At 44.3% G+C, this 14,635-nt stretch overlaps 1 protein-coding gene across 3 annotated transcripts in view; it reads left to right on the top strand.

Moving 5' to 3' along the window:
- The window catches only part of LOC116841714 (histone acetyltransferase KAT7), a 41,220-nt gene extending 32,575 nt beyond the window's left edge, over positions 1–8,645 (top strand). For 2 of the 3 annotated variants that reach the window (XM_032810014.1, XM_032810013.1), the window contains exons 11-13: positions 4,811–4,957; positions 6,664–6,770; positions 8,369–8,645. In XM_032810014.1, coding sequence (XP_032665905.1) covers positions 4,811–4,957; positions 6,664–6,770; positions 8,369–8,491 — 377 coding nt within the window. In that variant the 3' untranslated portion in view covers positions 8,492–8,645. Of the gene's footprint in view, positions 1–4,810; positions 4,958–6,663; positions 6,771–8,368 lie in introns of those variants that run through there. The other variant, XR_004377591.1, reaches the window with a different exon arrangement.
- Positions 8,646–14,635: the final 5,990 nt, after the last annotated feature.

Here is a 14,635-nt window from a genome sequence, read left to right as displayed (position 1 = left end):
AGAGAGAGAGAGAGAGAGAGAGAGAGAGAGAGAGAGAGAGAGAGGTATCGCGAGGCAACAAGGCACTCTCGACAGTGTCCAATTTCATCGTTCGCGCTCTTTCGCGAGTCGCACCCTCGTTGGCTCTGCACCCTTCATCGAGCCGACCCTGCGAGACCGGGACGTTCCTCCCGCGCTCTCCCCCTCTCTTCCTACCCCGTCGCACTCACGTACTCTGTCATGCCGATCCATCTTCCTTTCTTCCTCCTCCCGACGGTCACCGTTTTCCTCTTTCTCGAATTTCCACCCCCCCTAGCTCTTCAGCTCTCCGCACTCCGCGCCGATCCCAAAAGTCTGCAAACTGAACGGGCGCGTAATGAATGCGTTCAACCCTCCCAAAGTAATCAGCGACGTGGGGAGAGGACAGGGTGAGAGCTCGGAGTACTGAAGGGAGAGGGTAGTCTGCGGAACGAGGATGGGAGAGGGCGGGAGTGATCGCGGAGGGTAGAAGTGTCCTCTCTGCCGGCGGGAGATACACGGTCCACGAAGGTGGAGGAGATGGAACGCCGCGGAAAGCAGAAGAGAGAGGGAGAGCGGGAGAGGCATGGTCGTTGAACCCATCGCCGGCCGGGAACACTCTGGAACGGGGAACCGAGGGATACAGGATCGCTTTCCTGGTCCGGGTATATCGCGAGGATGTCTGCCTCCCTTCCTCTCTTCCTCTCTTTCCCGTTACCACCCTCGTCCGCGGAATAAAAAGGACGACGGGAGTTCTTTTTTCGTGAAAAGCGTATTTAGACGCTTAAAACGGCCGCGCGAAGACGATCGATTCGATCGAGAGCTGGTCGTTCCGTGAGATCAACCGATCTCACGTGCGTAGTATGAGTATGTGTAGACAGCCTCGGTTGCAGACGAATTTACCTTCCACTTACAATATTAGGTCTACCAGATCCGAACGAATATCCGATCACTCATCAATTTTCGTAAAGGGTTCGGAAAAATTTCAAAATAGTATAAATGTGTCTGAAGATTTTGATATTGCTACGCTATTATCTTATCATTGAAGCGTTTCTATATCTCGAGGAAAAAACATGTCCAAAAATATTGATTTTCAGCAAAGTTGTTTAATTTAAAGTTGTCTACTGAGTCCAAATTGCATTGTATGCTTTAAAAGATATGATTGTGCGCGGAAGGTTAAGATCGTTAGAAATTCCATGCGTTGAAAAGCTCTCTCTCTCTCTCTCTCTCTCTCTCTCTCTCTCTCTCTCTCCCCCTATCTCTGATAACTATGTAAGGTTTCAGCTTTACCATATCATGAACATTAGACACATTAAGATAATTGCACTAAAAGACCCTAAGAATCTCTACCTTCACTATGTTTGTCCTTTGAGACTCGATCGGATTGCAAGGTGAACGCTTATACCGAATTCAACATGTCGAGAGGTACGATCGCGAATAAAATATCTCGAAACTACGGATTAAGAGACTAAAATACAGCCGATCAAACGTCCCCCTGTGCGTAAGTTCTCAGCCGTAGGTAAGCTCTCGACATTTAATTAGCTCGCGCTCTGATCCATTAGCCGCACGAAAACAGCATTCAGAACTTTAAATAAACGTCTTCGGGCGACGAGATTTATTCGGCGGAAGACGGCGGCGCGGAGATCACTTTGCTAATGAAGCAGCTTTTGAACTCGCCGCGGTGAGGAGACTCCGCCAGACTGTAATTTCGGGAATGCGCCGGCGGCGACGTTAACGCGCACGGAACGACACGCCGATATCCACGTCGCGAATCTCAGCGACGACGTGTCCGTACGGTACCGCATTATACTCGCGGCAAGATCGGTTATTCATAATGCAAGGTGCAGTTACTCGTGCGGTTCTCTCTCTCTCTCCCTCTCGTGCGCGCACGCGGCGTCTGTCGGGACTCGCGCAAAACCGAACGAGTTGGACGTGCGAGCGAGCGAGCAAACGCGGGCCATTAAATCCCGCCATTAAATCCCGCTTTCCGGCGATGCTTCTCTTGAGATTGACTTTTACATATTCTAACCTTGAATCCCGTGGATTAGCCTCTCGTCTCTTAGTAGTTTCGCGCGCTTACGGTGGCTTATGTCACTTCATGCGGCGAACGTGCGGCCCCTCACATCCCACCAGCGGAAACACGACTTTCGGATTCGCAAACATTATCAAAATCACTTAAGGATCTCGATCTCTCTTTCTCTTTCTCTGGAGGAAGCGCGTTGGATCCACGACATTAGAAATGTTAATGCACCGATTAATCCTCCGAGAGAATCCGCAGTCGTCAGCGTTTCGTCAGTCGGCAATCTCGAGGAAGTCGATTTAATTATTCGCCGGAACTTTTCAACTCCTTCGACCTTTTGACTTTCCCAACGTTAAGCTCGTTAAGCTGACCAAGCTGCGAGTTGAAATGAATCGCCCGAGTGTAGAAAAGGTCTGCTTTTACGCTCTGATTTTCGATCTCGACCGCCCGATATTCGCATAAAAATCTTCCAAGATTTTTCCTGATGCAGCGTGAATTCCGATTATAATGCCCAAATTTGCTGTAAAATTGGTTGTCATATTACTATTGAATAATATAAATACGCGTCTATTAATTCATTTCATGGTCCTGATCAAGTTGATTTCAATCTGGTTTATATAAGGTGACGTTATCGAATCTCGTTTATCAATAAAATCCTAATTAGTAATAATCCCTATTATTAATAAGATTCTGATTATCGTGCTGCATTACATGACTCGATAACATCACCTTATACAAACCAAATAACTGATTGGGATGATCAGGACCGTGAGATAAATTTCTACCGAGTATGGGAATCCGCGCTTTTTTCCGATCGATATTCCGACTTTTATGGTATCAGAATAGGTTCTCCATTTTTATACCAACTATTATATTTAATAGGGAGAATAAGAAATAAAAATATACATTATTTATAAGATACTCTTTGCTTATTATATCGTGCATTAAATTATTTGGCAAGTCAAGATATCTTCAGTTCTAATGTAAAGTGAGCACCAGAAAGGTGGCTGGAAAAACCTTGAGTTGCCCGCTTAGAATCGCACGTTTGATCGCACTACTAACCAAAACCCATAATTATTTTGAAGAATCGTACTGGAGCCCAATTATAGATTCCGAGAAGAAGTCCTCTATGCGGAGGAAAGCGCGTCGCGTTGCCAGAAGTCCGCTATCGATCGCGGACTTTAAACGCGCGCGGTTTCGCGTCGCGTTATCGATCTCCACTCGGGTTGCGGTAGATCTGGATCTGGCATTTAAGTCGCCCTCTGAAAACGGGTTTTTAACCGGTCCGTCGGATAATTCCATTGACGTGGACGGATGCGCGCAACGGACGATTTCGCCGATTCACCGGTAGACTATGCGAGCAGGCAGGCACGAAACGCCTCGGGATGCCCTCTCCCCCATCTGTCTATACATTTTTCTTTGATGCCTCGTCGCAGAATACTTCGGACAAACGAGGCGGAACGGACGTTCAACCGTGAGCAGACGGGCACCGCCAGTGCCGAGTCTGTTCCTGTCCGGGCCCTCGCACTCCGGGCTCCTCCGACACATTCGCGTCCCGAGGAAACATCAGCCACCTGTACCCTCGAATTTAAACGCGTCAAAACAGGATCCCGTTGTTTAATCCCGTCCCAGAAAGCTCGCTCGCGAAGGACCCTTCTGTTGACTGTTGCTATCTTCGTTTGGACACCGTGTCTTTCTTGCATTTGGTTCCGACGTTTCGTGAAACAGCTTCAGGTCGCTCTGCTTCCTGAAGAAGTGAACGAAAGGTCGGAACCAAATACAAGGAGGACGCGCTCTAAAGCCGGAAAACGAGCGAAATATTGGACAAGCTTAAAATATCATATCACCATCTTGTTTTTGATGCCGAAAATAAGGGAATAGATTGTTTTGCAAAGGCTAATATGGAAAATCTGTTTTAAAAGTAGAAGACTTGTGAAAGAAGAGCAAAGAGATTTCGCTTTTCGTTCGCGAGTGCCGCGGGGCAGAAGTCCTGCGAGATACGTCCCTCATCAGGATCCTTCGTCAGGATCGAATCGGCAGCTCCTCTACGCAACGGTGCCTCGTGAAATCGGAATTCCATAGCGCGTTTAACGGCCCTGACGGCGGGAGATAATGCAGTTCGTGAATAATACGCGAGCGCGATGGTGCCGGCGCGCTCGCACGTGCAGGAAATAGGCGGCACTTTGTTTTCCGTCCGCGGAAACGCACGAAGGTACCGAGACGTTGCTAATGCAACGATCGCGCAATTCGGTTATCGCACGACTCCTCCACCCTCTCTGCGTCAGAGCCTCCTCAAGGAGCTTTTTCATCGACGAGGTCATCCGCTTTTGTATTTTTAACTCTTCGCGCGTACATTATTGGGTTAGGTTAGTTTACCATAAGACCGTAACTAATATTCGATCGCTCACCAACTCTCGAATTCCGGGAGAATTTCAAAATTACGCAAATCTGTTTGCCGATTTTTATTATATTGCGTCATTGTCTTACAGCCAAGACTTCTCTATATCTTTGGAAAAAAATGTGAACAAAGATATTGATTTTCGACAAAGTTATCATTTATTTTACATTTTTCTGGGTTTGACAGATCCAGATTGCACTGTACAAAAAATACGATCGTTTTCTCGAAACGTTGCGACATTGACAGTTTTATAGCTATTTTTCGCTATTTTTATGGCAATTGCAAGGTGGAAGCGCGACGCTCTTTTGCCGAGCTGACGCGGAAAATCGGTGCGTTCTCCCGCGATAGCCAATTAAAAATCTGATCGTTAATCGTCATGTCACACTCGTGTGCAGGTTACTTGCTGACGAGAGTCGAGAAGAAGATCGGTTCGCCGGAAAAGCCGCTGTCGGATCTGGGCCTGATCTCGTATCGCAGCTACTGGAAGGACGTTCTGCTGCAGTACCTCTGCAATTTCGGCGGCAAGGAACTCTCCGTCAAAGGTAGGTCACGCGAAGCTCTACGAAGCCGCAGCCGCCAACGGCCGCGCTCTGACTCTCGCATTTCGGGACGGCTCTTAAATATTCATGTGCGGATCGAAAGTGTGCAAACGCGGCCCTCTTCCTCTTTGAGCCGCTAATTTGACTCCCGGTTTTCAACCTGCAATATTAATCAAATTGTATTGTGAATATTGCACTTGCTATGCATAACGCACGGGAGTTGACGAGAGAAGCTCTTTTTCGGTCACCTTTCGGCTTTGGGAACATCATTACAAATAGAACATTTGTTATTTAGGCTTTTGAATATCTTTCTTTTCTTATTTATGGCACTGATGGCAATGCAGATTAACCTGTCGTCGGAAAGATGGCTTCTGAGAGACTTCACGCATTCCATTTTGTTCGTCTTAAATCTTTGTATTATCTTTAGAATTTTTTTCTGTTAGCTGTTACTAAATTTCAATACTCCAAAGAATTATGAGAGATTATAAGGTTTAAGAAATTATAAAAATATAATAAAAAAATTAAGAAAAAATCCACCAAATTCCATCTTTCCAATGATGAGTTCATTTGATTGAAATGTTTCAAAGTATTTTGTAAAATACTTACATTTATCCAACATCGATTCAGGAGGATTCGCCTATTTGACCATTTGTCGCATTTGGCAGGAAGTTTCGTCGCTTTGAATTAGAAGTTTGCTGCATTTACGGTAGAATTTGCGCGGAGCTGTACAAAATACATAATAATCTCTGTCTCGACGGATACTGGTAGATTCCATTTTGGGTTTTGTGCCTCGAGACGAGGGAATCGTCAGCGGGGGATTTACACCGCACTGTTATTGATCCGATGGTCAAGTTTTCCCAACATAACTGGTTTTAGCGGTTGAATAATTGTATCCACGGGGTAGGATAAACCATCGTTGAAAACCGCAGCGGATTATATATGATTCATCATTTCCGCATTTTCGCGATTGCTACTACAAACCTTGATTTAAGTTTATTATCATTCATCGGGTGGCCGACTGCGTTAAATACGAATCAATATTATATCAATCAACACAAAAAAGATATGTATTTGTGTGTGTGTGTGTGTATTTTTAATCAAGGGCCTCGAAGCGCTGGAATCGAGCGTGACTAATTGAAGAATTTAATGGGAACAGAATACCTCCCAAAATGTGTTTCTCACGTCACGAACTGTTCGATAATGTTCTCGTTTCTCCGCGCGTGAAATATCAATCGTTGATAAATTTGCCAGAGTATATACGGAGAAAATATTGTAATAAAAATTACAAATTAACAAATTTTGTAATCTTCATCGATCGTACAGAAATGATGACTAAAATTATTATTGATTAAAATTACTATTGCTACACAAATTGATTTTAATAGAAATGTTTTTTATCATGTATAAGTTATTTATACTACAAAGTCAGTCATATGTAGTTCTGTTTTACGGAGAACATAGCGAAATGAAATATAATCTTAACGTAATGGCAATATTTTCTCCGTACGCGGTTCATCGATCTCGTGTCTTTTCGCTCGCCCCATCAATTTTATCACACTCGACGTCTTAAGTGACGCGACGAACGAGCTTCTTCGACGAAATCGTGCTAGTCCGTTTCGGGATTTTCCCATCGTGAGGTAACTCTCGATATATTCGAGAGCGCGGCGTATATGTGTGCACGCGCGCGAGACAGTGATTTTTTTTTGCAGATATCAGCAAGGAAATGGCCATCGACTCGTACGACATCGTCAGCACTTTGCAGGCCCTCGGTATGATGAAGTACTGGAAGGGCAAGCATATCATTCTGAAGAAACAGGTAGGCGGCCCTTTGTTATTGTAATTCGCCGCGCAGACGTAGGGCTCCCCCTACGTTTCGCGCGAGGAGAGATAGCGTCCATTCTTTCTCGCGAATACGCGCCGTCATCGCGCCGTCAGATTTATCGCGCCTGGTTTCAGAAATCGTAGCTAGAAACTCGCGATAAGCATAACAACGAGAGGCTCTCGTCTCGAGACGAGAGAGGAGTTGCTGCGCCCCGTCGCGATTTTTACTCGTGTAATTTATTGACGCAACCAACCGAGTCGGCCGAGTTGCCGAAATTCCCGCGCGGTATTATCGCGTCTATAAATAACGCTCGACGACAGAGCCTCGGCGGGAACGTGGTGTGGTGCGTTCTTTGTCCTCCGCGTATTAATGCCGTAGCGATAGGTGTGACGAGAAATCGTTCGACTCATTGTGGCACTACGAAACCAAAACACCCCCTTCGCGTAAGAGGCAGACGTTTATCAAACTTTGCGATTTCCCGTAAGTCGAACGCGAGCGAGACAATTCCTAGCCGTTTTGTACTTTCTGACCTTTCAATCGAAAATATATCGTAACGACCGTGATTTTGACACGTCACACATAGGAATCTTTCAATGTTTTCCTTAGATATTCACATCTTAATAAAATTGGCTCATTTTAAGGCTCCTGATCAGTCAGCCGAGAACCACGTTGACGGTGGCGACATGGTTGCAAACGATAAAATGGTGAACTGTTAAACTATTAGAAGATAAATCTGTTCGTTTCCTTCTGCACTAGTGCAGACTATGCAATAAGAGAGAGTTAGAATGAAAGAAATATTACCTGACTCTCTTTAATTTATTGCATTAGTACAAGAGTTTATCGAAAACGAATTAACCTAATGATGTGAACGGACGACCAATTTTTTCCTGCAAATTTAACCCTGCGGGAATTTTGGGCATCGTTTTTCTCGCTTCTGACGTCATCAATCCAATATGGTCACGGTGACTGGTCAAGAGCCGTAAGATTATATTGATTTACATTCGAAAAAGTGTTCTCCTTTCTATGGTAAGACGCATACATTAACACCTCTCGTGAGACTGTTGTGTTGCACGCAACAAAATGACTTAATAATGTCAGCTAAATCTCAGTGACTGATTCAAATTTAGGTAAAAAACTAATCGTCTTCTTGCTATCATTGCTAAGAGTTGGCTAATCGGTCACGACACACGAATTTTTCAAATAAAAAGGGCAGCATAAACGCGTGCTTAAGAGAGGTTGCTTCTTGTTTCATGTCGTTACGTCAATTCGAATTTCTAAAATTGATATGCTTAAAGAACAAGAGATTTCACAAACAGTACGACTTTCACGTGAAAAATATATCTTTCAGAGAAAGATACATTTGATTAATATCACATTATGAAACAACAAGGATAATCCGGTGTTCCGGCATAAACGCGATATCTCTGCTATGGCGAGACGCGCGCGACCGCAACCGCTAATTATAATTCGGCCAATTCGTCCGTAACGTTTCCTCATCCTCGCCGTTGTGCATCCGTCGACGATCTCATCTGAAACGTTGGTCGCGAGCGTGGCGGAGCCACGGACTAAAAGGAACATTGAAATAATTTCAGGACGTGATCGACGACTACAAGGAGAGGGTGAAGAGACGGGGCCCCGTCTACAAAGAGATCGATCCGGAGTGTCTGAAATGGAACCCCTTCCAACAGCCCAAGACGCCCTCCGCCTCGAACTAAGGCCTGCGGAAGCCTGGAACGACGCCGCCACCCTCCGCCTCTACCTCCGCTCTTGTCGAGACTCGGCTCCGAACGACGGTCGATCCTCGCCTACCTCCTTGTCGTCGTTACCGTCGCCACCTTCGCAGTCGACGTCGTCGTCGCCGCCGCCGCCGCCGTCGTCGTCGTCGTCGTCGTGTTCATTCGTGTCCTCATACTTCTGGTCAGCTCATGCGTCGCAGGAAGCCGCCATCGACAGATTTTTCACGCCCATAATGTTCGGTAAGAGCCGTGGAAATCCTCCTGGCAACCACCTCGTCCTGCCCGGGGGTTACGGCAGACGGCGATGAGTATCGTATTCTATTGACGATATCGTTAAGGCTCGCCGCAAGCGAGACTTTATGTCGATTCAAGAGCGTATTGTGACACAGAGTTGAATCTACAGACCCCGACTATTGACCGTTATAGTATGGGAGGTAGGAAGCTATCGTTACATAACGTACAATAATTCTGTATTCCGCGCTTACTACCTGGAGATACCTGAAATTCTCGGCGAATCCTCCTCCAAACTGAGAAATCGAAGAATTTTCTCGCGAAGTTTTCGTTCGGATTATCTCCTCAAGGTTGCAGTCTATATTTCGGAAACTGTTGAGGATTGCATGAAACTTTTCGATCCTCCCTTCGACATTCCTCTATATTTTGTGAACTGGAATGGCTCCTTTAACTCGTTCGCTACCAACGTGTGACGCAACGATCTATAAACCATCGAGCTATAGACCAGCGTCACACGTATGAAAATCGTTCCTTCTATATTATCAAAATAAATATTACAGAATTACGTAAAAAAATACAAAATGAGTTGTGAAGAGATTTCACCTGAGTAAACTGTGGTAGCGAACGTGTTAATTTTTGTTTTCGATGGACGGATCGGAAAACACTAAAAAAGTCCGCGAGGGACAAATTTCGTTTAAATTCAAGAATGTACTAATTTTACACGCAAGTATAAAAAGTTCCGGGAAAATTGAGAAATTCTCGCAGAATTTTTTTCGATCACGATTGAATAGACATCTTAGTATATAAATCGGGTAAGAGATATTTGCACGTAACAGATATTGCTAAACCGACAGCGATAAGCTTCCTTTTTTCTCTCTCTCCTCTCTCTCTCTCTCTCTCTCTCTCTCTCTCTCTCTCTCTCTCTCTCTCTCTCTTTCTCGCGCGCGAGCACTACGTCGATGCTGCGCCGAGTTCGTTGGTGCATCGACCTTGGCACCTCTCATTGGTGCAACCTCGTTGGTGCAGTAAGTTGCATAACGGGCGGCGCGATAACGCGCCGGTGCATCGATCAGATTGCGTCGAATGCGCTTACATGCGCTTACATGCGCGAACAGTGGACCGCCGATGAAAATTTCCGGTCATGTCCGCAAATTTTGTGGCAACCCGCGAAGAAATATGCGAGAACGATATCGTGTCTTCCACAGGAAAAGAAAAATTATTCACGCGCGTTTACATGATCCAAAAAATTGTATCCTTTCTTAACACGCTAAGTGCCATCGTGAACAGAGACTGTAATGAGAGTTGTATACTGCTTGCGATCGATTAATGTAGAACAACTTTTATATGGAGAAAATATTGTAGTAAAAATTACAATATAATTTTAGTATCCGGGAATAGACTATTACGAAAATTATAATAAAACACAGTAAAAATGACTCTAAGCATGATCATTTTTAGTATATTTATGATAATTTTTACTATGTTTATGGTCACTTTACTATGTCTTATTATAATTTTTATCATAGTGCCAGTTTATTCCCAAGCAGTACTAAAATTATATTGTAATTTTTATTACAACATTCTCTCCGTATACGCAACTTAAAGCGAAACGGACATTTTTATACGGAGGTCCTAAATTATCAAGACTTTTTTAATTAACTTAAACAGAATTCAGCTAACTTTGGTCAAAATTTGTGAATCATTCATATTCTGCCACACAGAAATGTGATTAAGCCAACCCCTTTCCTTGCGTGTGTATGAGTGGTGCGCAGCGTGTTATTTCAACGTGGACGAAGAAAAATCAATTGCCTCGTTGAATTGTCTGTACAATTCGACGTGTCAACACTCGTGACATGTAATTCAGCGTTCAGTCCTGGTGCATTCGGGCTGGTCGCGATAATTTCTCGAGCATCGTGCGACGTGGAACCGCCCGTGTGCCTCTCTTCTAATCCGAATTGACTCGCCGATTCATTCGTCCGTTATTCATTGAATTGTCCGCGCAGTTGATATCAGCGTGTTAGGGAGGGAAAAATTAAACTGATCTGGCCGGCATCCTAACCGTTTAATTTTCGTGCGCTCGAGTCGGGGAATAACTTCAACGTTGAAGAGTACGCGTGACTATACCGTGACTATACTGCACCGCGGCCACAAGACATAGGCACGAGAGATACGTTATTGATCGGTCTACCAAGGTGCATGCTTGGCTGCAGAACAGAGAGCGAGAAAGAGAGAGGAAGGAGAAGAGAGACAGAGAGAGAGAGAGAGAGGGAGGGAAGGAGAAGGAAGGAGGGACTTGCCAACGATGCAGAGGCCCACCGGCCTCGATCGCGCCGTTGAGCAATGTGAAAATAACTTGGAAAGCTATCGAGTCAAGGTCGCGCAGGTTTAATTTAAATACATTAGTGTCTCTCTGGACGCACGGTCATACCAGGTTTGGGGCGAGGACCGATAGTTCGTTGCGCGCGTGTCGATAGCTGGAACAAAGTCGCAACGGCCGGCTCATTTCGGCCGCTCTCTCAGATTGTAACGGCTGCTCCCGATGTCTCTCCAGCTTCAGAGTGACGAGCGAGATACGCTCGATGAAACATTGCTTTCATTTTTCCGCGAACTCTCGAGCGAGCTCGCCGAACGGCGAACCTTATCCCCTCGTCGTCGTCGAGGTCATTTGCGCGAGCGTCGTTAAAAAAATATCGCGTCTTTCTATTTGCTCAATTACGATTGTTTCGTTCGGCGCACCTCTCCTCTTCATCGCATGGTTCCTTTCTCCTCCTTTCTTCCTCCGCCAATTTTAATTATTACTTTCCTGCTGGCGAATCTCTTCGCGATAGCGCGCCGTAGCGCGTAATTTTGTGTTGCTCACTTTAACCGACCGCGTCAGATTTTCCAGTTCATATCGATCATATTTCGTCCGAGCTTCGCCGTGGGCGACGCATACACGAAGAGAGATGTACAGAGAGAGAGAAACAGAGAGAGGGGGAGGGAGGGGGAGAGGAGAGCTCAGGCTCGTGAACTCGCTCGACTTGGCGCCCGCGCGCGATGTCAAACTATCGAGAGCAATCGCGAAACTCCGGGCGAGCCGAGTGACGTGTGTTCTCCCCAAGTGCGGGATCGCGGGTACCGGACGTTTCGCGGCGGGTATCCTTTCACGGAGATTAGAACAGAACCGACGTAATTTCGTCGAATGTAGTTTCAGCCGGATCACTCGCGCAATCGCTATCGATTGTTCCAGTAAATCATAGAGATCGATCGTGCGCAGTTACCTTCTGCAGTTTCCATAAGTATTAATTAAAAAGTCAGCTTCGGAAACGAACGTTCATCTTTTCAGCGGTGAGAAGGAGGAGAAGAGAACTTTATTTATTTAATTATTTATTTGACGGAAGGAACCCGTTTATATAAGCCGATTGTGTTCAACACACGGAAGAGATCCTGACTGATCTTGAAAGTTTCATCGCTCGCACAGTAAATCGTAGAGATCGACGCTTAGTATTGTTTCCATAAATATAAATTAAAAAGTCATTTTCGAAAACGAACGTTTATTTCTGTAAGGAGGAGGAGGAGGAGGAGGAGAAGAAAAAAAAGGCTTTATTAGCCGCGATTGTGTTCAACACACAGAAAAGATCCTGACTGATCCTAAAAGCTTCAGTCGATCATTCGTCGTGCGTCTCGATCGTCGCAATAAATCATAGAAATCGATCGTATATTAGTATTTCCATAAATGTCAATTAATCCTGACAGTCACATCTAACCGAATGTATTGGTATAAATTACATTCAAACTTAAAAACTCCCAATGAGCAATGATTACAGCTTATATATACGACAGATAATTTAATAAACTTTAAATCAATTTCTTTTATAATATTTCTAATGAGAAAATAAATATTTGAATATTTGTCGGATATAAGTTTATTTCTGTGAAATATAAAATTTATTCCTTCTTATAAACTTTTTATTTCTCAGAATAAACTTTATATTCCACAAATAAATTTTCGAGCATTTTTTTTCTCAGTGTAGGAGAGATCGGAACTATTTAGGGTAAGTTGACAAAATCAATTGTTTCTACCGTTCTTTAACAGATTTCAGAGTCAAGCAAGCAGGGATTTTGAAGCTATCTTTGATGTGTTTAAAAATCGCTTAGTTTTGTAACTTGTTAGAAAATACTAAAAATAACCCGTAGCCAACTAGCCCCGGTCTCCCCTACATAAAATAAACGTGTGTTACTGTCAAGGTTCCGAATGTTCTTCTCGATGAGGAGAAGGAGGAGAAGGCGGCTTTATAAGTCGCGATTGTGTTCAACACACGGAAAGGATCCTACATGATATTGTCGCGATCCGAATTCGTGATGGAAATTGCAAGCACTTTTCGTCGCCTCGACTTAAGACCGGACGCGTTTATTTATTTCAACGAGCGATCGTGGCTCTCTTAACCCTTGACTCGTCGCAACGGGATCGGGCCGATCCGTTCCACTCGATATATTTTTCTATCCGATGATTCGCCATGTAGCGATTGTTTGTCTTCGCGGGAGCGCGAGAATGCCGCGCGTGACCGATAAACAATGAGACCCCGCCCGACGATGGTTGTTGGTCGGAGGGTTAATCGTGATGCTCGAGTGTTATATAGTCAATCGTGCGTGTACATAAAATGAAGAGGCGCGCGCGCGCGCGCGCGCACACGTAAGTTAAGGGAAATGTATACGTGTAGACAATGTATACACAGACTTTTGTAATCGTTGTTGTTGTGTCATCGTCGCGTACGCAATGAGACTGCGTCGCGACGTATGCAATAAAGTGTAACTATAAAAATTGGCGTTCGCTCTTAATTCGTCTCATTGAGATCGTCTCGCGGAAAACCGCGAGGATCAAGAAAACCTTTCTCCCTGTATTTCTTACCACTCTGAGAAAAATAATATTTGGCATCTATAATTGAATTTTGTAATCGAGTAGTAGATTGACATCCTGCAATAATTATTTACCCTTTCGTTTCATATGTGTGAAATAAGATATTTTATATATTTTTATTATTTTTATTATTTTACATGTTTATTATGTATTTTTCAGGAACTAAAATGTGCTATTACGAAAGTTGCTACATTATTAGCGAGATTTACTATGTTCCTTGACGAGATAAACTTTACTAACACTTTATTGCTGCACTACTAAAAATATAATAAAATTGAAAAGAATTTATATGAAAAGAACATTCTCTCCGTGTAGAATTATTATTGGAAGAATCATTTTTGTGGTAAGTACTACTCTGTCTCTTTATAGGGTTAGTGATAATAATCTTATGTGCATATTGTTACCATTTCTTTATTACAAGCAAGAACATACAGTTGGCGCCGGAAATGACTATCGTATTTTATCGTAATTAATCATTTTTTTTCTTCCGATGCATCTGTCCATATCTTCTTGAGTACACAGTTTTCTCTTTTTGTCCGACGCTTACAAAGGACAATATCGTAGAAATGTGCGATGTTGGAAGTCGTATCGAAGCTGTGACGGGAGTTTCGATATCTTTTTTCTGACGATGAAGACTCGATTCCCAACTAATGAAGAAACGCGTGGCTAATGATCGGTGAGACAATGCATTTGTGTGAGTGTGTGGAAGTGAGTGTGCTCGGAGAGACTGAAGCTTGGACTTTGCGACTGGACAGTCCGGTGCAACAGTGGGTTAACAGTTACAAGGCGATACTCGGAAACTCGCCGATTAGCAATCGCGAGAACGGATGACGTCGCGGTCATGCCGCTTTCGCGGAACGTAGAACGCTACGTGTCCAGATAGCGTCTTCCGCACATAAAGGAGGATATTACAAAAGCACTACCTTGAATAGATCTTTCCGCGAACGACAAGTTGTTCGTCATCATCCGATAGCCGATACGGCGTCACTCGAAAT

Source organism: Odontomachus brunneus, unplaced genomic scaffold (genome assembly GCF_010583005.1).
Source record: "Odontomachus brunneus isolate Ranch 3 - 2012 unplaced genomic scaffold, Obru_v1 Obru_scaffold_017, whole genome shotgun sequence".
In the NCBI taxonomy this organism is placed as follows: domain Eukaryota; kingdom Metazoa; phylum Arthropoda; class Insecta; order Hymenoptera; family Formicidae; genus Odontomachus; species Odontomachus brunneus.
This window is presented reverse-complemented; position numbering and strand designations above follow the sequence as displayed.